This window comes from Perissodus microlepis, chromosome 17 (genome assembly GCF_051167445.1).
Source record: "Perissodus microlepis isolate ML-2025 ecotype Zambia chromosome 17, ASM5116744v1, whole genome shotgun sequence".
In the NCBI taxonomy this organism is placed as follows: Eukaryota; Metazoa; Chordata; class Actinopteri; order Cichliformes; family Cichlidae; genus Perissodus; species Perissodus microlepis.
This window is the reverse complement of record NC_140477.1, coordinates 16,089,655-16,114,575: the sequence shown is the minus strand read 5'-3', so window position 1 is coordinate 16,114,575 and position 24,921 is coordinate 16,089,655. Positions and strand designations below refer to the sequence as shown.

Below are 24,921 nucleotides of genomic sequence, written 5' to 3'. Positions count from 1 at the left end.
GTTTGTTTGCCCAGCACAGGTTAGAAGTCTCACATACTGTAATTTTAAGTGGTGCCTCTGGCCAGCCCAACATTTGCCCTCCAAACCAGATCTGACACAACCTCGCCCGAGGGAATAATTTTGCTCTTGAGCTGCTAGATCTGCCTGTTTTGCTGTTGGTTGTGTCTGTGGGTCAGCAGCCGCACTACGCTGGTGTGGCTGCTGGTGGTGAAGAATGCAAGAAATTATACAACATATCAGCCTGTGCACATTTTTTAGGAGTTCATTAGGTTTGGATTACGTTATCAAGTGGCTGGGGGGGCACATTTAATTGTGTGGTGTTGCTTGAAAAAACAGACACAGACCCTGTGTTAATCTGTAGCGATAACTAAATCAAGAGATCATCGCAAGCTGAAGCAAGAGCCCTTCTGACCAGTACACTGTGCCCCAGTGGCTTCATTATTTCTGGTTTCTGTTGGCTGCTTTCAGAGCCCGCAGGAGCTGATGTTTAAATGTTCATAAGTATAAAGCATCTTTTTTCTTCTTCTTTCTCCAGATACTGAAATGTTGAAGATGAAGAGGGTTTTAGAGTCGCTGACGTCAGAGAACGATGAGAAGGTAGCGTGCAGTGTGTCAGCAGCTCAGCAGCAGCTTTAACTCACTTTGAGTCATCATTGCAATGACATAATGTGTGTCTGTCTCCAGGAACGAAGGATTAAAGAGCTGGAGGAGTCCCTTAAAAAGTGCAAAAAGGTGCAGGAGCTGGTCAGAGGTCAGGAAATCTAACCTCATAAATTTCAAATGTACTCACATTAATATTTACAGTTTTGTTGTTAAAACTACTTCTGCACTGAGTCAAAGCTGGATTTAAAACATATTTTTAGCTCCTTTTGGTTCTTAAAGTGTTCAAAATAAACATGTAAAACACCCAATTCTCCATTTTAAGAGAGACAGTTTTTGACCCCCAAAACCTGCTGGCGGTAGAAAAAGGCATCTTCTCTTTTGAATAGTAATTGCTAAAAAACTCTGGTGTACTTCACAAAGCTTCCTTTCGGTTTCTATCCATGATTATTTTCATAGAGCTGCAGGACTTTGTGTTGCCGTTACAAATACATTTTCTCTCACTGTCAAAGTATGTGTAACTCAAGTGCAAAAAGCACCCCAAAACTGCCCGTTTGACTGTCAAAAGCCCCTGTTGTCTTGTACTTTTATCCACAATGTTGGAATGCTTTTAACACTGCCAATGAACTTTGAAAAGGTAAGACTGATGTTGGTGGGTTTGTGCTTTATGGTGTCCCCGCTGACTGCCCTGACTGCTCTCTCAGAGAAGCTGAATGAAGATGACTACCACGATATCCCAGATGATCCCTCGGTCTCTGCAGCCATGGAGGTTGATCAGGTCACTGTGGAGTTGGAGGGGGAGGCAGGAAGGAGCTTGGGCGAGGTAAACACAACCTCTATCAAAACAGTTCTGACACAGGATGAACCCCAGACTGTGGACTTCCTTTATAAAAACTCAGTTTTGGCCTCCCACTCTGAAATTGTTTCTGCCAGGAATTCAGAGCTTTGGTTCTTGCTGTTCTGTTTGTTGATGTCGGTGCATGCTCTGCTTTAGGAAAGTGTTTTTTCTTCATTATGCTTTTATCTGTTGTCTCAGTCTGTTCCATGCATAGCGGTGCTCTCTGAAATGAACGAACTGGACAGAGAGCGACAGCTTCAGGCAGCCGGAAGGTAAAACTCAAGCTTCCACATCTGATTGCTGTAATTAAAAGACATCATTCTTTTTCTGCTTTATTTAGTTTAACGGGTCAAATGACGTAATTTACATTTTGTGCACAAATATCAGTCTACTTCTAGGTGATGTCTGGGAACTTTAACCTTTCTCTAATCAGCGAAACATCGGCTTGAATAAATTTAGATTGTCTAAAGGTGGTGTGTTGGCGATGCTGTTTGCTGTTGTCGCTGAAATTATTCAGTCATTTGAGTCAATTTCTTTCATCCCTGTGTTAGACCTCGGTGTGATTAGACTTTTGAGGTTAGTAAAGGTTATTATGGCTGTGTTGGGAATCTGAGGCTACACAGGTTTCCCTACCAGTAACAAGAATAAAGGTGAAATTTGTACCGCACAGCATTAACAACAGGACTGAGTAGAGTCGAGAAGATTTATGCCGACATAAAAGGTCTAATCAAGGGACTGATGTGAAAACGCCTGTGTGGGTGTACTTTGAGTGAGCAAAGGCTTTAAGCAGAACAATTTTTAGGTACATCGCATTTAAATGACTCTGTGAAACAGTTGCTGCTAATGGCTGGTTAGCAGAATAGTAATTTAATGCATTGTACTGCACAAATTTCATTTTTTTTCCTTTCTTTTGGTTGATTTTTTTTTTTAACACTTTAATTTTAATTATGTAATATTACTTCTACTTGATGTTAAGAACATTTCTAGATTATTAAACCATTTTTTTTAGCCTGTGCTTGAGGCCTGAATTCTCATTGTTGTGATTTCAGTACCTTAGACATCCCAGAGCCAAGCAGCTCAGCTGGAACCAGCAGCACTGATCAAGTAAGACAAGGCTATCTCTGATGTGCTCTGGCTGATTATACTGTTATACTTATTAGAATTATTATTTCTATAATAATATATTCTATTGTTATATCAAAAATACTCATTACTATTTAATTTTTTTTTTTTAACATTTTGTACTAATTAGTAGAGTAGATCCTCCTTGTTATGAATGATTAGGACCAGTCACAGGGTCCTCTGTGTAAACTTGTCCTCTTCTGACACCTAGTGGTGCTTTTTTCCTGTGATTTGTACTTTACTGTACTGTCTATATGTTTTTTTTTTTTCCTCCTCATAGGGCATAAATAAAACAGGACCTAGTTCTTCTTCTCCAACTAAAGGAAACGCCACAAGCGAGGGGAATTTTGGTACCAAGAAAGCCCGCGCTTCATTTGGCCGGGGCTTCTTCAAACTACGTGGAGGCAAGCAGACGGGCAGCGCCCCGAACCTCGGTGAGCTTTGCCATCTTGTAGAAGGCATTTGATTTTTTTTTTTTTCCCCCTGTATTTGTTTATGCGTGTGTTTTTATTTTATTACTTCTGTTCATGTTTCCTTCATGGCTCTGTAAATTGTGAAGATCGCACCCGGAGTGCCAGTGCACCTGTGTTAGGTACAGTGAAGCAGAGTGGCTTTTTGGCCTGCAGCATGGCAGCTCTGGGTGAGATGGCTGGATGCACTGAAGCCAGCACTGACACGACAATGTAAACATTTATCTTACATGAATCCTTGTCATGCTGGTCTTTCATAGAAACACTCTCCTAAAAAATGAGTGTTTCCCAACTTTTTTGTTGCCGTTGTTCATGACATCTTATGTTTATGAGTTTATAAATATAATTGCTTTCTTTCACTGTTTCAATATTTATATCTCAAAGATCTGAAGAGATAAAACCAGACTGAGTTGCAAGAAAAGTTGGAAACCACTAATTAAAAGCTATTCTTACTTCTTACTCTGACGTGTTTCTATCAAAGATATCACAAAAACATCCAGTTGTCTTTTATCCACGACATTAAACCATCTGCAATTATGCCGTTTTTAGTGTTTTTCCAGGTTAAATTTCTTTTGCATTACTTCTTTGTAAATGAGTAGATGTTTGCATGTGTGATGCTTCTCCAGTTTGTGTTGTTTTCGTCCTGTTTGAATCCAGAGATCTCTGGAATCTCTGTGCTCATGGTGGTGAGTCATCCATGCCTGTTCCAGCTTGTATAGTCTCACATGTGTAATTGACTTTCACAGCTGAGACGGCACACAAAGGCACAGAGCACCTCGACTTGGCCGGTGCCCCTCCACGGAAATCCCACGATAAATCGCCTCCAACGTCCTCGCCCGAAACCAAAAAGAAGTCCAAAGGGTTCAAGAGATTCTTTGGCAGGTAACACTCAGTGACGCATCGTCGGTGTTTGAGCTGGAGGAAATGTATCTTTGATCATTTCTAACATAATTGCGATGCAGGTTAAAGAGGAGCCACTCTACCTCCTTCAACCTTGATGATGCAGCCGAGATGGAGTTCAGAAGGGGTGGAGTCAGAGCTACAGCCGGCCCCAGACTCGGCTGGTCACGCGACACCAAACAAATGTAGGCGTTCAAAAACAGTTTTAGAACATCTTAATTATAAAATAAGTAAAACGCTATTTTATTAATTATTAACTGCTGCATATAAGGGCAAAACTACAAAGTGTTTTTCCCATTTGAGGGTTTTAAGAATGCTGTTTATTGATGCTTGTCCTCTCTCCTCTCAGTGCTGTTGATCTTCCTTTCTCACGGTGGAGCAAAGAGGAAGTTCGTGCGTGGCTTCATGAGCAGGGCCTCGGGTTTTATGTCACGCAGGGTCAGAGCTGGATCAAATCAGGACAAACGTTACTGCAAGCATCACAGCATGACTTAGAGAAGGTAACGGTGACAGCAGTAGAAACATGTTGTCTATGTATACATCTTCATATCTTTTTTGTCTTTATACGTTTAGTGCTTATGAACCTATATATATTTTAAAGAATAAATGAAGAAACAAGTCTGTAATTATGCCACTTCATGTGAATTACACGATTTGCTAAGTTCCTACTAAAACAGGTAGAATAAACGTCACACTATGTTTCAGGAGCTGGGCGTGAAGCACCCTCTGCACAGGAAGAAGCTGCAGCTGGCCCTGCAGGCTGTCGGATCAGAAGAAGAAGATCTGAAGGGCAAACTAGACCACAACTGGGTGACGAGTGAGTGCCGTCGTCTCACGGCCTGCACGTATCATCTCCATTAGCTTTGATTCAAACAGGCTGTTTGTTTTCAGGATGGCTGGATGACATTGGTCTCCCGCAGTACAAAAGTCACTTTGATGAGGCTCGAATTGATGGACGCACGCTGCACTACATGACAGTGGTGAGCTCCGTCAGAGCTTTTAGATTTACTCTTATTAAAAAGTTCAAAAATAGCTGTTCTTTCATATTCTGTCTGATTTTTGTGTGAATAAGTCATTTGACAGGTGACGTGTGTAGGTGGTAACTCTTTGTTGTTATCCCAGGAGGACCTGCTGTCTCTGAAGGTTGGCAGTGTTCTCCATCACCTCAGCATCAAGAGGGCCATCCAGGTCCTCCGCCTCAACTCTTACGACCCCAACTGTCTCAGACGCCGTCCCTCTGATGAGGTATCACGCAGAAGTCCCAACCCGACCTTCTCTTTTGCCTTAAACCATTTTTAAAATGTAATTATTAATTTTATTCCCTCGTCGTCCAGAGCAACGTCACACCAGCAGAGATCTCGCAGTGGACCAACCACAGAGTGATGGAGTGGCTCCGCTCCGTGGACCTGGCGGAATATGCCCCCAACCTGAGGGGGAGTGGTGTTCACGGAGGGCTGATGGTGAGCATTATATACACAAAAATAAACACAAGAGACAGAATAAACTGTGGAAACTGCATATTAGAGGTCACAAAATGTGTAACAGAGACTGTAAAGAGCTGAAAAAGCAGTGCCTTCATCAGGTTTGAATAAGCTGTTCCACCTAAGATCATTTTTCCTCCAGTCACTGGTGCTGCATATTTCTTTTATATAATCACACTAAATGGAGCCGGCTTTGGTGCTCAGTGTGCAGAAAATGCATTCAAAGAAACTTGGCAGCAGTTATAAAAAGGTTACTGGGAAAAAGAACCCACAAACCTAAATATGAGCAGTTTCATGTAGGAACTATTTTCTTTCTAGTATCCAACAACCGACAAACTAAAAGAAAACGCTTACAGCTCAGCTGAGAGGGACGTCATAAATGTTTAGATGCCTTCAGTCTCATTAGTTTGTGCATTTCATCGCAGGAGAATTGATTCTTTCTTGTGATATACTTTGCATAACTGCATTGCATCGGAAAATAATTCCTATACAAGACTACTCAAAGCAAAGGGAAAGACTTCACGACAGGGAAATACATAATTGAGGTGAACTGTCTTTAAAGCAACTGCAATCATTTACATGTCAGGCTGTCTGTTTATTACTTCACTAGCAAAGAGCACACGGTGAACTGCCTACATTTCTGACTTTAAGCTTCTGTCTTTTAACAAATAATAATGATTAAGTCCCCTCTGCTGCTCTGCGTCATTCATACATACATTTTTATTTTTTTGACCTTGCACCGCGATGTTTCATCTGCCTGTTCTGAAGGTGTTGGAGCCTCGATTCAATGTGGAAGCACTCGCCCTTCTGCTCAACATTCCTCCCAACAAAACCCTGCTGAGACGCCACCTGGCCACCCATTTCCACCTGCTCATTGGCTCCGAAGCACAGCGGCTCAAACAGGACTGTCTGGAAAACCCAGACTACACTGTCCTCACAGCAACCGCCAAGGTCAAGGTAACTGCACGCTGTTTCACAACCCTCCCTGCTACAGAGAGGAACTTATCATTATTGCAGACTCTAAACAGATCAGCGGTACCAAAACTGGCAAACCAAAAGTAAAAAGTAAACCTAGCAAAAAAAAAGCTTCTCAATTCTTACAGATCTGAACTTCTGTGTGTTTTCACCTCTTTGGGCAGCAGGCTGGATTTAAAGCATGGATGGTGAAACTGATGCTATTACACACTTAGTAGCCTCTTGTCAATCACAGAGTAGCCACGCCCTAAAGCATAACATGCTTTGTCTTTTTTATGTTCATATAAGATGTGAAACTTGCAATTAAGAGCATGATCATAAATCAAATAAGCAGTACTTTCATTTTTCCAGTCTCTTTTATATTAATCTCCTGCATACGGTCGGCAAACCTTTTAAAAGAGAAGCATCTAAATGAGAAAGTAAATAAGCTCTGTTCCCATAAATATCAAAGCGTTAAGCCCAGTAGAGTTTCCCAACACTAATAATACTTTTAAATAAAGTAGCTGTTTGTCAGGACATGAATGAGCTTGTCTGCTACTTGGAAGGTCGGCAGTTCAATCCCCAGCTCCTCTAGCCTGAAGTATACTTGGGCAAGATGCTGAACCCTGAGTTCTCCTTGATGCATTTATTGGAGTGTGAATGTTAAGTGTGGTGTGTGGGTGAATGAGGCTTGTAGTAAATACAGCAAACACAAGTTACGAGCTGGCCATCTGCTAATTGTCCTTTATCCTCCTTCAGCCGAGGCGCCTGTCGTTTGGAGGTTTTGGAACTCTGAGGAAGAAACGTCAGGACGACGGTGAGGAGTACGTGTGCCCCATGAATGTGGAAATGCCAAAAAACAGCAGCTTCCAGACTAGCGCCCGGATCTATGAGGATAACCTTGAGCACCTGGAACAGGTACACACTCTCCGTTACTTATTTGTAACACAATAAATTTGTTTTGTTTTTAAGTGAATTTGAGTTGATTCTGTCACTTTTCACAGATGGAGGACTCTGAAGGAACCGTCAGACAGATAGGAGCCTTTTCTGAGGGAATCAACAATCTGACGGTGAGAAGCTGACCTGCTCCGGTGTGATCACACAGAACACGCTGTCCATCGACTACACTGAACGCTGTTCTGTGCTCCTGTGTTTCAGAGCATGCTGAAGGACGACGTGTTTTTCCGGGAAGTGTCGGCGTGCCCTCCAGAGTATGATCCCTCAGAAATACACAATAACTCAAACATCTGATATCAGAGCTCCGCAAGCTTCATGGAAAAAGAACGAACTGTGCCAACTTCATCCTGTGGTCCATCTCTCTCCACCGCTGATCAGCTTTTGTAAGAGAACATGTCAGACTAACAATATTTCCATCTTTCACATGTACACATCTATATTTATTGAAGCTGTCCAAAATGTAACATGTGAACTGAAAATGCAAAGTGTTCTCAAATTAACATACCTCTTTATGAATTTTGTCACTCGTGCCTTTGTTTTTCAGTATTCGGTGATTTTAAACTTTGTGTGTTTCAGCCCGTATTTGAAAGGGCTTGTCTCCAGTTGCGTTCACTGATTCTGTTTGTGAGAAGTGCTTACATTCAAGGTTATGATTTTATTTGACCACATGTTAAAATTGATGCCTCACAGAAATTGAGTGAGGCAGGGCGAGCAGCATTTTTGTGTGTGGTGCTTACAGAATTGCATTTTGACCCAGTTGAGCGTTGTGCAAGCTGAGCTGCTCTCTTTGAAAAATTACTTTCTTCAAATCCTGATTTGTATCCAGGCTCTCTGGGGCACCACTGCTGGACAAAGTGCTGTGGCTATTTTTTGGGGTTAACATTTTACTGTGAGCACCACCACCACCTCACAACAGAACAGATAAAGCTACTAGTATCTATAGATGTTAAGCTATGTGCTTACACTATCAGTGAGAAGCGTGAGGGCACTGTTATGCTACAACCTGTGATATATAGACTGGGAACGGGGGAACATGCACACCTGGCTCAAGGAAATCACTGTTCACCACTAAACTAGTAGGGATGGTCTTTTAAAAAAACAAAGAAACAAAACCCATTAATATCAAATGGTCTTCTCAGTCTTAATATATATTTTCCCAGCGGAAGCTAATATTTAAACCAAAAAGGGAAGAAGCACACCTAAAAACATTGACTGAGAGATTAGATGTTACTGTCAAATGGGAGAAATTTAGAAAGCCAAAGATGACTTTAGATAAACTGAGTAAGCGTCAAAGACTACTCGAATAGTTCCTGGAGACCAATAAGTTTTAGCCAGTGTATGCCCATGCCTACTAGCTTAGTAAAGAAGGACATTCTTTAAAAAAATAAAAAATTACTGCTTATTTTTGTTTTCGTACAGTTTAAATAAAGATATCATGTGAGTTGGGGAGCCAGCTGCTTCCTCTTGTTTACAGTCTAAGCTAATCAGCGCCTGGCTGACTGGAGTGTCACATTAACCGTACACACACACACACACACACACACACACACGAGTGTGTTTCCCTGAAGTGTCCAGCTCTTCTGTTTCAGATACAGTTTAATGCAGCCTGCAGGAAGGCTGGATATTCAACTCGATTAACATCCGATCCCTGCCTCAATGCAGACTGCAGTCAATCTTTCCTTTGTTCTTAAAAGAAAATGGACAAATCTCTGCTCATACATACCATTTGTGGTTTTATTCTGTTTTTAAAATGTTTTGTTAATAAATGCATTTCTTTTTCCCTGCAGAAAGTGTCTTCACTTAATCATGGTAGAAGCTAAAATCCACTTGTGACCAACATGATTCAGAAACGATGATCAAAACACCAATAGTTCAACAGCATTGTTGCTTTATGATCCATAAACACAAGCAGCCACTTTTTCCACACTTTCAGAAAACAAATCGGTAACCACGCTGCGTTTGACAAATCACAACGGAGCAAATACTGACACGTCTTGCGTGACAACAGATAAGCAACAGGTATAGACTTGTAACACCCATAATGGAATAATCTATTATTCTGTATTGAAGTGAGTGATCACAATTCTTGTGGCGTGCATTCAATAAAATCTTTGCAGGTGTTTAAGGCACTCAGAAAAAACAGCCAGTAAACCTCGAGTCATCTAGTAAAACCAAAGTGAAGTCATTTTCAAGCCAAACATCCGGAAACTTCATATCCTGTCATAAAATCCTTATTTCACATCCCATTTCCCCCTACACATTCACAACTTCCTACCAAACATACAAGAATTGGTCCAAGCTGTGATTCTCTTGCATGATAAATATCATGTCATATTTAAATATAGTGCAATACCCACTGTAGATATGACAGCTTTAATGCTTTCAGGGTAAGGAAAAAAAAAGATACAACTGGATACCCTTAAATATCTAAATGACGACTCCTGGATGGACGATGTCTAAAACGTGAACCTGCGGCTGTCGGCATGGCCGACTTTATCCAGGTTAGGGTTGCAGGCAAACTGGATCATCGGTGGAGGTCCGCACATCAGGATGAGGGTCTCGTTGCTGGGAGGCGGCAGGTGTTCCCTCACCATGTCTTCACTGATGAAGCCTTTGCTGTACTCCCAGTCTGAAAGACAGAAAGGCCTGAGGTTAAAATGCTGCTCAGAATTAAAGGGTGCAAAGTGGGGCATTTTCAGTGTTCAACAGGGACACCTACTGGTGACCATCTATAAGAGCAACTTTATCTGTCATATCATTACAGCCTGTACAAGCCACCACTCAGGCATACATTCAGATACAGTAACAACTGTGGTTACTGTGCTTGGTTCTTAAAAGTCAAACATAACCAGTGTCTAAGCAGATATTTACCTTAGACTACGTTCACACTGCAGGTCTTAATGCTCAATTCCGATTTTTTGATCAAATCCGATTTTGTCTGCTTGTTCACACTACAAATAAAATGTGACAGCAAACGCGCTCTAGCGTGAACGCTCAAAGCGTCCCACATGCGCAAAAGAAGACGTCACACACAACGCACTCTGTTTAGACCCAGAGCAAACAATATTGTTTGACTGATGGCCCTTAATATAAAGACTTCGGACTTTACGTTTCCCAATTTTTGCTTTAAGTTATTTTGTTATTTACATAATAATGTAAATAACCTAATAATTATGCTTATTGCTGTTTTAGAGGAGCGCTGCTTCAAAGGATAGTTGCAGATTATACAGTACAAATAAAATGTTCACGTTTCTCCAACGTTGTCTTCCCAACAGTTTCACTGACATCTATACTGGACGGCCAGGAAGCGTTCGCGATGTCTTCTCGGGCGCTTCTCCGGAGCTGATAATTGGCGTCTGTCTTGTGTCAGTGACGTAAAAGACGGATTTAATGCGACATGACCGTTCAAACAGCAGTCGCTTTCTAAAACATCGGATATGTATCGGATTCAGTACCACATACGAAAGTGACCCAGATCAGATTTGTGCCGTTCACACTGTCATACCATGATCGGATATGGGTCGCATAGGGTCCAAAAAATCAGATTTGATGCGCTTTCGCCTGCAGTGTGAACGTAGCCTTAGATGGCATTACGCTGGCCTCCAGTAACACCATGAGGAGTTTAAGTCATTTTTGATCAGGTTAGGTCCTTCAGCATGCACATTAAACATATATAAGGGACTGCCTTAATTCATTTGTGCAATATTACTACAATTAAAAACATAGTCTCAGAGTAATTAAGGAAAAAAAAATAAAAAAAAGGCTGGACTATTGTAATTCATTATTATCAGGGGGTTTTTTTAAAGATGAAAAGCTGGATGCAGTGAGTACTAGCTGGGAGTAGAAGGACCGCTCCCTGTTTAATTTCTCACATACAAGGTCCTGAAGCCTGATAGAACCTTATTAATCCTAACAGAGCTGCTCTCAGACTGCAGGCTTACAGTTTCTAAAACTCTTAAAGTTTCTAAAAGTTCACACACTCTACTTTTAAGATTAGTCTTAAAACTTCGATCAGGCTTATAGGTACAGCTGGATCAGGTGACCCTTAACCTTCCCTTAGTTACGCTGCTGTAGCCTTAAGCTGCTGGGGAGTTTCCCATGATGCACTGAGCGTCATGTGGTTCTTCACCTCAACTCTTTTCACTCCCAGTGAGTTTATACACCACTACTGTGTTTAATCATTAAACTAACTCTCTCTCTCTCATAGCTGGCCTTTTTTCCTGCTAAGCGTGTATTTTGAACCATTATCAAAAAATGAACCTATATTTTACCAGGATATTAAAAATGTAATCTTTTTGGTGCAAAATCAGCAATAATTATCCAAGATTTTAAAAACCTTCCTGTAAGCCTGAGATTTTCCTTAACCCAGAAAATTCAATTAATAACATCACTGATTATAAAACGAATCAATATTTGTATAATCATGTTTCAATCTATAGATTAGTGGTTAACACATTCACAGGTAGCATGCTTGCTTGCTTGTTTTCAGTTCTGATGTTTGACTCTGCTGAGCAAAACTACTAGCTTGATCATTTCTCACATTAAAACCACGTACTGGACATTTTTTTGTTGTTGTTGTTAACTAAAAATGATTCTTATCCAGCAATGATATACAACTTCCTGGTGACAACAAATACGTGATCCTTCACTGCGACCAAAGAACATTGAACAATTTCTGATGCATAACCACAAATGAACCAGCAAACCTCTCGGCCTCGTTGTGGCCACTCACCCACTGAAATTTGCCCTCAGTGATGCTGGTGACCTTTTTCCGTATTTAGCCTGCGGTGATAACTGTGTATGAACTGTGATCGATTGAGTTTTTATATCAGAAGTTAAAAACTAGACCGCAACAATTCAAAGAACACAGATAAATTCAATCTGTTTTTGCACATTAATGTAGAAGTTTTGAAATTTAGGATGCATAAAAAGTTTAAAATTTGACTTTAGCCTGCTGCGTCACATTTTGAGAACGTGCAAGAGTACTAATACTTCATAGATGCTCTCACATTACAAGGCATAATAGTCATTTTCATATGCAATTAACTTTCTAAGATTACCTGACAGGTGTAAGAAAGAATGTAAACAGTCTGTCTTCAGCCTGCCAATACAAATACAAACATCCATGTAATATCATGGACTGTGCTAGTGGGCGATTACTGCAGCTAATAGACCAACCCCTCGTGTAAACCGGGGTAATGAGAAGATATGTACAAAAACTGGAAATAGATCCTGTCTGAAATAGTTAAAGTTCACATGTGAAGGTGGTTACTGTTGGAGGACTCACTTTCAGGTGCTCTGTCGACGGTGAACCACAGCTTGAACCGGTCCGGGTGGCTGACCTGAATATCTTCCAGCTCCGGTCGCAGAAGGATGTCTTTCTCAGTCTGAACACGGGAAGAGACGACATTTTTAAACTACTGCGTGAACATAAATTTACACTCCAGTCCAGGTCAAATGTTATCACATAGTAAATATCCTCCTGACTGCAAACATTAGATTGTGGTTCATAAAACTCACCTGGTTGGCAAACAGCAGGTGACACACCGTTTTGTCATCAGGATCTTTCATTATTGCTGTGACGAGCTGCAGCATGGGAGTGATGCCTGTAATAACACCCAGCACAGGCTCAGGTTACATTAACAGAGCTCCTTTAAATACAAGGCTGTATGTGTGCAGACATCCATGTGTGCTTTGGTCACAGTCGGACCTCCAAGTTCGATTAAATGAAATGTTTCTAAAAGCATAACTTTAGTTAGAATTTATACAAATTTACCAAACCTAAACCTCCTCTCCAACGCAATTCAATTCAGGCGTTTTGATCAACTTAAAGAACAAAAGATACTTAAAAGGCACTTCATACAGTAAAGTAAAGACCCTACAGTGTGTAACGCCTGTGTGGATGATGAGCAAACAGCACAAATAAACTTTGGAACAAATAGAGCACAGAGGAAGGGAAAAAATGTCATCGTATTTAGAAAAGGTTGTAAAAATGGCTTTTATAACCTTTAATGCTAGATTACATATCAGCAGCTCCCAGGTCAGTGTTTGCACATTAGTCTAACATGTCTCTGGTTGGAGCCTAGCAGAAGACAAACCTATTCTGGGTTGCATAAAAAAAAAATAGGCGGAAAAATAAAACAATAACTAAATATGTGGAACCGTCTGCTGTGGCAGTAAGGGAGCAGACCAAAGAACGCTAAATTAATATCTTAGAGATTTCTGTGGCACCAAATTCACTCCATACAAACGCCGTTTTCTCAGTCGAGCACTGCTGGCAATGAGGTGAGCAGTGAGCCAGACCACTTTACCCAACATCGGGTTATGACTTCACTGATGCAGTGGAAACCTTGGCTCAAACACTTATCAGATCTGACATTAATACTCCCCCAATTACCTTAATAGTTATTATTTCATTACTGTGGCTCCAATGCAGCTGCCTCGCTCTCTCTGTAGTCAGCACTCTCTGTGGTGGTCAATGCTCTGACCACTCTGTAGTATCTGGTTGCATGAGTAACACCTACACAACTTATAATATCTACAGAAACCACATGTCCAAATAACACTTTGTTGAATGATTTGTGTTGGAGTTTTGTCAAAATTTAGACATCAAGACTCCAGCTTCAACTAATGATAAACACCTTTATTACTAATAAGCAGCATCAGCCCTAAAAACAAACACCACCTAAGTCAAACAAATGAAAAAAAACATCCCCGGTCCTGACACTGAACAGCTCCCTCACCTGTGCCTCCAGCGATCATGCCCAAATGCTTGGCAGTCTTCATCTCAGCTGGGGACTTTTTATCAGGCTGAATGGCAAAAACACCTGCCGATGCAAAGTGAGAGTATTAAACCAAACTGATAAAGCTGATTCCACCTGCTGTGTTCAGTTATGCTGCTCACCTTTGCCCTTGTAAACGAGTAAGCCGCTGGGTCCTCTGAAGTCAATTGTGTCGTTGATCCTGAGGCTCTCCAAGTACTGACTCATCTTCCCGCCCTCTGGGAATTTTGGATTAATGTCTTTAAAGTAAATCTGAAACAAATGAAGGAATTCATGTGAAACAATCAACACCTTCATATATAAAAACTAAAATGCACATGGAAACAACCTTCCTTAAATCTTTACCTTCACCACCAGGTCCACAAAACCTTTGTCGTCATCGCTGGACACTGGTGTGTACGGACGGACGACAAGCTTCCCGTCTATCTTTGCCGAGAGATAGATGTGCTGCCCTGAAGACGAAAACAAACATTACTTACCATCAACGTCACCCATTTCATACTATGTGACTCAAACAATGATAATTCAGCATTACAGCAAGTATTTCCTGCTTTAAAGGCTCTGTAACTGTGAGAGGGGATATCTCTAATAGACCTCAGGATTGTGACGTCACCAATGCAATGCATTATGGGACTGAAGTTCATGCAACTCCAAGTTGATGATGAAATATATGGAAGCAGCAACAGCGTAACACCTCAGACACACAGTAGTCACCGTGGATACCTCTGACCGGCATCGATGCAGAAGAAAGGCACTACAAGCTCCTGCACCTGCTGCTGCACTATAACATGAAGTGCTGTAACAAAACATTGAGCAGTAATAAAAGACATGAAACTGCTTCACATCTGAACGACTTATTTTTAACATTCTCATCACAGTTTAGTCCAGCTACAAAACAAAGCATGCAGGGTTGTTATTACAGTGCAATTATAAATGTCAAATAAAAAGGTATGCTTTATAAATGTGTTCAACACAACGTTGAAAAAGAGAAAATATTACAGAACAGTATTAAATATGAACTCAAATCAATTGTATACAGTGTCTTTAAGGGTAAGTGATGCATGTGTCACAGAGCCATGGCTCAGCAGCTGAGAGAGCATGACCGAGTCCAACAAGTCTGAATGTGAGCTTGAAGCCATGCACAATTCTTAAGTTGTCTGAGGTTTAGGCGCTCACCACAAACAGCTTTTTTAACAAAACACTAGGCAACTTGAGAAACTGTACCTCCTAAAAATAAAGTGACAGTTTGTGCTCACATATCAGCCCCTTCTAATAACACTGCTTTGCCTTTTCGTTTACATTCAGTTTGTATCACAGGTGGTTTAGGTGTCTTCCTCCTTATTACCTGCTGGCATCTAACTTAGTTTCGGTTTGGCATGAACAACTATCTCCAAATAGGCACTACATCAGCTGTTTAAACCGTTTGTTTACCAGGGGGTGGCCAATCAGAAGAAAACTAGCTTAAACAGAGAAGGAAAGGAGCTAGAACAGATTTTGAGATATGCAGTCAAACCTCCGGCAGTGATGATATGCGTGAGTGCGCACACTTACCAATAGGGAGACCAAGGACGTGTTTAGGGGATGGCAGCGCAAAGCGGAACTTTCTTGTGTCATGGCTGACAATCTTTTTTAAAAAAAAAAAAAAACAAACAAAAAAAAACAAAAAACAAGAAACAGACAGAGCAGTGAGCGTGAACGCATCTGCTGCGTTTGCAGACAAGTTTCATTCTGCAAGCACTCAAGAGTGTGCAGCGTTTGAGCGGTTACCTCTTTATCTATCAGGCGCAGTGCATATTTAATGTTGGGGTCCTCTAAGGTGATGGCCGGTCTCTTCTTTGGGAAGAGCAGCCTGAAGATGAGGTTGATGATGCTGTCAAAGCCACCTCGGATCAGCTGCGATAAAAGGTCAAAAGTGGGAGAATGACTCAGACCACCAGCTCCTAGCATTAGCTACCAGCTGTCTGAGTACCCTGCGGGGCGTTGCCTGGATTAAGTCGGGTTTTTGTTTTTTTTGTTTAACACAGACAGCAACAGGGAGAAGTGAGTCATGAAGATTCCTGTGGGCAGGCCCGAAACAGCGCTCAGGATAACTTAGCTGGGGAAAAACTGAATGTTAGCGAATATTAGCCGAGCTAATACATACAAATTAGCTGGCGTAAAAGCACCCTGATAATTTTCCATTGATGTATACTCACGCCAATGATGTAGGAGAGCATTTTCAGGCCGGGAGGACAAATGCAAAATACTTTGTCAGTATAGCGCGCAGACCCCAAACGAGTTCAAGGCAACTAATTGTGACGGAGATCCAAGCTGTCAAGTAAGGCTGTCGAGTCAGCCAGGAAGGATAAATACATCCGGTTTTAGTTTTTAAAAACAAAATTCCGTTTATATGAAAATTAAACCCAGTAGGCTAATTTTAAAATGAATGGTGGATATAAATATTTTGGTGCACTTCTATGTGTATTTGAATCTGTTTTATGTCAATTTCGTCGAGATTTGGACTGAATAAACGTACAGTAAGCATGTAAACACTCAGCTTCCGGTAATACAACGGGCTAACGTTCACTAACTTATCAAAGCCGAACCTCAAACGTCACTTCCACGTAAAAGACATGTATTTTCACAATAAAACGCTGAAACGATAATAATGATAAAGCATTAAACTGCGCACAATTTTTCTAAACAAAAAGAGAAGCTAGAAGAGAACAAAACAAAACACAAAACAAGATAATAGCACCCGAAGGAAACTAATCAGAATTAAAAAGTGTGGCTTTTGGTCATACGGCAGCAAAATGAGTTTACCTAAATTGTTTAGTTAAACCCAGAAACACAAATGACGACTTTATTATTATCCTAGTTTATGTATGCAAAATGGATATTAACCCAAACCTAGTGAAACTGGTTAAACTTAACTAAATAAATATAAAACCGAAAGCAGAATACAAAACTTTCATAACTCTGCTATGTAGATCTCACTTCCTCTTTTTCTGTTGTTCACGTTTCATGTAATACCGTTATATCGGGTGCTTATCTGTATTGTGCATCTGTTTATTTCCTTCTGTAGCCGTCACACTTGACTTAATCTTATAGTGAGCTGCTGCTTTGAGGTCAAACATGCATCCTACAAACACTAATCTTTCCATGTGTTGCCCCACTTCAGGCACACAAAAATCAGCCAATATTAGGATGGATTAAGAAATTTCTATATGATGCAGTAAAATTGCAGATATGATGATGATTGATGATGATTTTAACTAACTGATTTTAAGTAGAGCCATGAACATGAATAATGTTACGCTTAAGCATTATTTACAAGCATAACAAGCTTTACAGTGCTGTGAAAAAGGAATTTTCTATTACCCCTTCACCCCCCCTTTTTTTTTTTGCATATTTGTAATTCTTATATGTTTGAAATCATTAACCAATTTTTTATGTTAGAGAAAGATACCCAGAGGGAATACAAAATGTAATTTTTGATTTCATTTATTGAGGGAAACAAAGCTTCTAAACCTACCTGGCCCTGTGTGAAAAAATAATTGCCCCTCTTGTTGAATCATGAAGAGACTGTGATTATCCACAGCTTTTGGAAAACTGAATTTAATTTCACTAGCCACACTCAGGCCTGATTACTGCCAGACCTGTTGAATCAACAAATATCTTAAATAAAACCTGTGTGAAAAAGTGAAACAGACTACATGACACCAAAACACATCCTGTCACAATCTAAAAACAGTTGAGAAACAAAGACATTTCTAAGGTTTTGGGACTCCAGTGAACCACGGTGAGAGCTGTTATAGACAAAAAGCGAAACTCAGAACAGTGGTGAACCTTCCCCAAATTACTCCAAGAGCTCACAAAAGACCCCAGAACAACATTACAGAACTGCAGGCCTCACTTGTCTCAGTTAAGGTCGGAGTCCATGATTCAACAATAAAACAGAAAAAAATGGCATCCATGGGAGAGTTCCAAGACGAAAACCACTGCTGATCAAAAGGTACATAAAGGCTCATCTCATAGTTGCCAAAAAAAAACACATCTTGATGATCTGGGAGACTTTTGGAAAAATATTCTGTGGACTGACGAGAAAACTGAACTTTTTGAAAGGTCTGAGTCCTGTTACATCTGCTCTAAAACTAACATAGAAGAACATCACAGCATAAGAAGAACATCACAGCAACAGTCAGACATGGCGGTGGTAGTGTGATGGTCTGGGGCTGCTTTGATGCTGTAATTGATGAAACCATGAATTTTGATCTCTACCAGAAAATCCTGAAGGAGAATGTCCGACCATCAGTTTGTGTCCTCAAGTTGAAACACACTTTGGTTATGCAGCAGGACAACAATTTGAAAAACACCAGCAAGTCGACCTCTGAATGTCTCAGAGGCTGGAAACCCCTCCGTGATTGAATTAAAACAATTCTGCAGAGAAGAGTGGACCAAAATTCCTCCTCAGTGATCTGAAAGACTCATTGCCAGTTATCACAAACACTTGATTGCAGTTCTTTCTGCCAAGGATGGTGCAACTAGTTTTTAGGGCTAGGGAGCAATTGCTTTTCCACACAGGGAGGAAAATTAAAGGTAATAATATATTTAATCTAATAATACAACCCCAAAACTAGTGAGTGTTTGGGCTTGACTATTTCACTCAGTGTGACACGGTTTCAATAAAAAGCTGCAATAATCTGCCAGATGATGCAGTATAAGTACATATTTCAGTGACTTAAAAGGCAGGTTAAAAGAATTCAATTTAAAATGACAGCACCGTGCTACAGTAAAAATTTCATGGGACATGTTTTACTCTCAACATCCAAATGAGCTTTATTTTACAGCAGCAGCAGTAGCCTGAGATCTATAAATCTCCGCTCCCCAGCATTCATTACCATCCGAGCATCACATCGATGTGACATCATATTTTAGTGGAGGACAAACTCTTGTCCCCATTATGTGGCTCTGCTGCACATAAGTAAATATTCACTAATAGAAATTGATCTGTACCCAAGGCAAAATTAAAGAAAGAAAGAAAGAATCTTTTCTTATTGTTTTTTTTTTTTTACATCTGTGCTGGTACACAGTGGTGTTCCCCTGCGTGTCCTTCAGATGGCAGTAGTGACCTTTTTAACAGGCTGCTGTGTCTGATTCAAAGTGCCATCATTAAAATAGGAATTTGTCATGCACGTCAAGCATGCAGACGCCTTTCTTTCTGAAGTGAACACAGTTTCTTGCATGAGCAGTGAGTCACACTCGTGGCAATCAATACCAACGGTGTCGTGACAGTTTTGCTCCGCTGCATGCATCCCGAACGAAAACACGACATGAAAGGCTTCTGTATCAACAGGAAATAAAACATTTTTATTGATCATTTGTGTATATGAAGTTATATAACAACAGTCAGAAAACTCCACAGAGTGAATCACTACACAAAGTGAAACAAAACTGGAAAACACCTCATCAAAAAATGAAGGTATACACAGCAAATATAACCGTCAGCAGGCTCGCCGTCACTGCGAGCGATATGGCAGGAAAAAACACCCCGAACAGTTCTACAAGATTACAGAGAAAATTTCCACACACAAAATACTCAAGCAGGCAGTTGATATACACAAAGGCAACTAGGATCTTTCTACAGCATCAGATTCTAATACTTTACACAGCTTTGTTTTTGAAAGGTCAGTGTGGCTTTTTGTCGGTGTCACTGGAGAGATTCTTCAGTTCCTTGTCACACAGAAGAGAGCTTGAATTTAGGGTGTGGGTGTGGGGGGTGATTACGCGTGCGCACTTTTTTTTGGTGGGGAATCGCAGTAACAGGAGCATTGCGCTGCAGCGCAGGTAATGGCTTTTGCTTTGTAGTTTCCTCCACACGCCTCACAATCCGATGGGTTTTGCAATGCTGCCCATTTACTGAATTCCCTGATACGTTCGTGCACTTGTGATATTTTCATATAATTCGGTTTGATTTACTCTCAGTTTTGATTGGATAATTCCTTTGGTGCAACCTCTCTGCATTAGTATTCATGTCAAATTGCTTGGGCCATTTTTGCAAAGAGTGCACCTTTTACTTTAATATATTTTTCTGTTATTTAAATCTGAAGCTGTACTGGAATTCATGGACCTATATATGGAAAACATGTCAAATAAAAGTTCCCCCAGCTGAAGAGGGATTGGGAATACAGCTGTATTAAAGTATGCTCAGTGATATTGGAATGCTATCACAGGGGAGGTTGTTTGATTGTTTTTACCCCATAGGATTATGAAATGAATCCATAATAGCTGAAAAAATATTAAAAATATGTTCTTTTAAACAACAAAAAGTGCAAGGTACATCTAATTAATTAAAGTAATCTACACCAACACGGTCCTCACTGTACATTCAGAGTTTTCATCTCAAATAGAAAAGGGGTTTTGAATCAACAGGGGAGATTAAAAAAATAAAATAAAAATACATAAATAAAATAACTGTAATGAAAATGGATTAACGATGATGAGATATAGCATCTGGATAAAAGAGCGATATTTTGCGGCTGAATAATCATTCAGGTCACTTTATATTTATTCTAGATATACATTTTCTTTGACACGATTATGTAAATATATACATGGCATTTTTAAGGGGATATCTAAATGCAGAATCTTGTTTGGTATTTAACGAAGACTCCCTGAAACTTCTGATGCTGGAACTGTGTGCAAGAAGAGAAAATGAACCTGCGGAAAAGGGAGGGAACCCTAAACAGAGGTCAGCAGGTGTCAAGCTCCAAACTATAAGCTGAATCTAAGTGTGCTGTGTCCTAACCATTTGACTGGAAAGGAGAAAACATCTCTCTGGACTGGATTCATCCTCGAAGGGTTATAATCTCTTTTCTCGGGCAACGCCACCCACGTTAACACTATGGGATGAACATACAAGTATTGCACAGTGCTCAACAAAATGCTGTGTGAAGCAACCCGCTCGCGCTCGAATAAAAGCCTCCTTTTTTTTCCTTTTCTTTTTTTTGGCTGCGTGAAGTCAGGCGACGCCACGCTCTCTCTCTCGTTCTCTCTTTGCGTGTAGAAGGAAAAATGGCATTAAACGCTACGACATCACTACAGAACAGACTGGATTCGCTACCTACTGATAAGTCTACATCTCTAAGCACACACGGCAGTCACAGTGATACACAAAGCAGTCCTCAGAAGACTCCTATGGAATGACAAGTAGCTTTTTCATAATAGTGCTATCAATTACACAATAACATTGAAAACATTTAGAAAGTCCTCCTGAAGCTAGCATCGAGTATATGCAAGAGGTTCCTCCAAGATAAGAGACTTCATGGTTTTCATGGATTACAACTTACTCATTTCCTAATTGGACCCGTAGTAAAGGACATAATGAACTAATAGCCTACGCAGACCATTAACTTTTACGGTTATTTCGTGCTCCCCTGGTGTAGTCCTGTGCCAACAAGAAAACAAAACTGATGTAATTGTTGTTGGCTGAAATGTGATTTGTCATCATTGCTTTCTTTCTTTTTTTCCTGTTTTTTTTGTTGTTGTTTTTTTTTTGTATTTAATTAATCCAATCAAGCAGGAGGCTCTCTGGCTCCGCCCCCTGCCCCTCCCCTCCTGTAGGTGTCCTGAAATAAAGCCGGCCAACAATCGTCCAAAAATGGTTTCTAAAGAAGTCAACAAGCTAGTTCAAAGACATCCAGTGCAAAATAGCAGCCACATAAAAGTTAAAATTGGCAGTAAAACATGGCTAGCTCTATTGTCACTGTGAGAAGGCAACGCAAAGCAAAGACTGCGATTCAGGGCACCACTGCAGCCAAAGACATTGTTCCCAATAAACCAAAGCTACAACCACTAGCAAGTGGGAGTGTGCATGAAGAGAGGGTCTCTACATAAAGTCACCTCCCCCTAAATGGCAGTGTTTAGACTAAACTCGCTTCACCTCTGTCAATGTCACATTGACACAACGTTTAAACATTACTCTTGATTTCTTTTTTTTTGTCCTCTCCTCTGATTGAAGGCAAGGGGATCCTATCAGAAGAGCCTCCCCTGGTGTCAGTAGATCCCCCCTCCCTCCCGTCCCAGCGTTTAGTAAAGATTGTAAAAAAAAACATGCACTTTACTAAAAATAGTCAAGACGCTGAATTAATCTAAAAAATAGTCTTCTTAAAACCAGAGCCCAGAGTGCAACCCCCACCCACCCCCCCTTTTTTCTTTTTAAACTCCCTCACAAATGCCGGACCCCAGCCTAAACGCGATACACCTCCAGCAACGACAAGGCTGTTTAAAGTAAGCAGTTAACAAAATATTGTTAAACGAGTTTAAGGACACAATGGCTACAGCTTGGTGCTTTTTTCCACATGGGGGTTGTTTCTAAAGGGGTGTTTCTTGGAGGCAATCACTTCCATTGTTGGAAAAGAAAACTAACCTTTAACTTGAGGACCTATTTCAGATGGAACTGCCAAACAAGGAAAAAATGAAATGCTAAGTGGTAACAAGTGTGCCTCAAGCTAAAACATGTAGGTCCTCGGATTGAGAAATAGGTACAAAAAGTCATAAGAAATCATGTGCTTGTATAATTTCCAGCAGCATAATTTATCCTACAGAACCATAGTAGTTAATGGCCTTGTATTTTGGAGTTTTGTGTGGATATATTCATCCGTTTGTCTTTTCTGTAATGATCCTTTGCTGAACTTAAAGTCCTTTACAATGTGAATATATTTCCACTAGCATCTTGCAGGTTGGAATTCTTTTTTTTCTGGAATGCAATAAGGTAATAAGGTAGAATTTTTAAATCCTGGGATATATAATATTGGCTTTCCTCTATATCTGCATTTACATAATTTAAAATAGAACATCTTATTAAAAACATCAAGATATACACAGATTAGGAAACGGGTAACAACATACAAACACATAAACTAGAAATCATTTATGTCTGCATACTTATATATACAACTGTGGTACAATAAATTCTTTCAGTCATGCGCTATCTATACAGATCATATTGCTTAAAAGAAGGGGGCATTTGGTCTGGGCGATTAAGGGCTTGGAGATGGAAATCAAAAACTGCTGAATCAAAGCGAGAACCTGATAGAAAAAAGCAGAGAACAGATGTTGCAGGACACTTCAACAATTAGGACTGTGTGTGAACTTAGGAGTGATGAATCTGGGAGAGGTCGACGGGTGGGGGAGGGGGTAAAGTGGGACAGGGAGTTACATGGATGGACCCATATATCACTGAGGTATTTACACATACTGGCTAAAGAGTACTACAAGGCAGGTACTGAAAGAGCCCTGCCTATTTCTTGACGGAGAGCTGAGCATCCACCTCCTCCTCAGGCTTCAGCACGTGCCACTGGGCGATGGGTCTCCTGGGGTTGGCCAGCATGTCGGACCAGTGGCGCAGCTCCGTCCCCGAGCTGTTGAGGCCCACAAAGACCTTGCCGATGGCATCGTTCTTGCCGATCTTGTCATAGTCCAGAACAGTTATAACAACTTGCACTTTCTGCAGAGGGGGAAAGAGAGGAAGAAAGGAGGAGACAAAAAAAGAGTGTAAACTCCATCTACTAATGTTTGCTTCAATTAATTAATTTTTTTAAAGTCTGTTTTTGTTAGCCAAAATTAACATTCATTAGATCTATACCTTGTTAAACAAGCTAATGAGTCATTATCACTGACCAGCAACCCTCCAGTTTTACCTTCTCATCATTCTGTCTTCTATGCATGATTTCTATCCTGGACTCAGTTGCTATTAGGGATGGGTTCTTGTTGAGAACCGGTTCCCACTGTTTCAATTCCTTGGAATTGTTTGCCATTTTTGCAAACGATTCCCTTATCGATTCCAGTCACTCCGAATGACGTCACCACGTTGCGGAACGTCATTTACCTGGCAGGAAACATGGTGGCTCAAACGCTCAAAAGTTTGATTACACTTTACGAGAACGGATGACAACAGGGCAACTTGCAATACTTGCAAAGTAGATATTTCATTTAAGGGAGGAAACACTATGAATATGCAAAAGCATTTGCTCACAAAACACGCGATAACCTTAAATGAATGTCGTGTTTTTAATTTCGCTCCGGACTCGTGAATCTCAACCCAGCAGCAGCGGTAACGTTTGCACGTCCTCTCCCGTTAATGCGGCAGGTAAATAATCAACTAACAGTGCATATTATGTTAGCGCGATCTGCCTTATTACAAAACCTGCCATTACTGTGCATTTAGGTGACCATGATGAGAGAGACAGACAGAGTCTGGCTCAGATGCTGGCAGTTCTCGCTGCAGTTTACCGGTAGCGTCTTCTTTCAGGCCAGGATAGACGAATGTCACCGAGCAGTGACTAAGTTTGTGGTCAAAGGCTTGAACCCATTTGCCACAGCAGATGCCCTCAATTTTCGGTAAGTGAATGTGTTTAATTGTAGGCAGGGACATTACTGGATATTCTTGTGTAATTGCTACTGAATAATTTATGTTATACTTTGTTATTGCTACAGAAGAATATTTATTTTATAATTTTACATTTACAATTTTTTTCCCGGGGACCCTGTGACACCCCATTGAAGAACCGTAGGCTGTGGATCTCTTAAGATCTCACTGCTGGGTTTGTAAGGCCATGTTACTCCTAAATTTCTATCTTGTTCAAAGAGAAGATATAAAACTTCTAAGCTAATCGACCTGTGTGTTCTCCTTTTTTAAAAAGAATCGATAAGAGAATTGATAAAGAATCGAATCGTTAAACAGAATCGAAAATGGAATCGGAATCGTGAAAATCTTATCAATACCCATCCCTAGTTGTTATGTCTAAGTCCAATTTAGTGATTAAGTGATTAATAAA

At 40.5% G+C, this 24,921-nt stretch overlaps 3 protein-coding genes across 6 annotated transcripts in view; 1 reads left to right on the top strand and 2 right to left on the bottom strand.

Moving 5' to 3' along the window:
- LOC146369418 (liprin-beta-1-like) overlaps nt 1–9,112 on the top strand; it is a 28,872-nt gene extending 19,760 nt beyond the window's left edge. For both annotated transcript variants that reach the window (XM_084909851.1, XM_084909850.1), the window contains 17 exons: nt 536–597; nt 685–751; nt 1,305–1,423; nt 1,637–1,710; nt 2,488–2,542; nt 2,841–2,994; nt 3,777–3,912; nt 3,993–4,115; nt 4,280–4,430; nt 4,636–4,747; nt 4,822–4,910; nt 5,053–5,175; nt 5,265–5,390; nt 6,180–6,368; nt 7,125–7,283; nt 7,370–7,435; nt 7,524–9,112. In XM_084909851.1, coding sequence (XP_084765977.1) covers nt 536–597; nt 685–751; nt 1,305–1,423; nt 1,637–1,710; nt 2,488–2,542; nt 2,841–2,994; nt 3,777–3,912; nt 3,993–4,115; nt 4,280–4,430; nt 4,636–4,747; nt 4,822–4,910; nt 5,053–5,175; nt 5,265–5,390; nt 6,180–6,368; nt 7,125–7,283; nt 7,370–7,435; nt 7,524–7,616 — 1,898 coding nt within the window. In that variant the 3' untranslated portion in view covers nt 7,617–9,112. The remainder of the gene's footprint in view (nt 1–535; nt 598–684; nt 752–1,304; nt 1,424–1,636; nt 1,711–2,487; nt 2,543–2,840; nt 2,995–3,776; nt 3,913–3,992; nt 4,116–4,279; nt 4,431–4,635; nt 4,748–4,821; nt 4,911–5,052; nt 5,176–5,264; nt 5,391–6,179; nt 6,369–7,124; nt 7,284–7,369; nt 7,436–7,523) is intronic.
- Nucleotides 9,113–9,193: 81 nt separating this feature from the next.
- cyb5r3 (cytochrome b5 reductase 3) lies at nt 9,194–16,442 on the bottom strand. The gene is made up of 9 exons (XM_084909852.1): nt 16,300–16,442; nt 15,872–15,997; nt 15,656–15,728; nt 14,450–14,556; nt 14,227–14,356; nt 14,066–14,149; nt 12,843–12,928; nt 12,610–12,709; nt 9,194–9,951 (listed from the first exon to the last, which is right to left on the bottom strand). The coding sequence occupies exons 1-9, from the start codon at nt 16,318–16,320 to the stop codon at nt 9,779–9,781; spliced, it is 900 nt and encodes a 299-aa protein (XP_084765978.1). The 5' UTR covers nt 16,321–16,442; the 3' UTR covers nt 9,194–9,778.
- Nucleotides 16,443–19,425: 2,983 nt separating this feature from the next.
- syt1a (synaptotagmin Ia) overlaps nt 19,426–24,921 on the bottom strand; it is a 205,529-nt gene continuing 200,033 nt past the window's right edge. For all 3 annotated transcript variants that reach the window (XM_084909776.1, XM_084909774.1, XM_084909775.1), the window contains one exon: nt 19,426–23,591. In XM_084909776.1, coding sequence (XP_084765902.1) covers nt 23,385–23,591 — 207 coding nt within the window. In that variant the 3' untranslated portion in view covers nt 19,426–23,384. The remainder of the gene's footprint in view (nt 23,592–24,921) is intronic.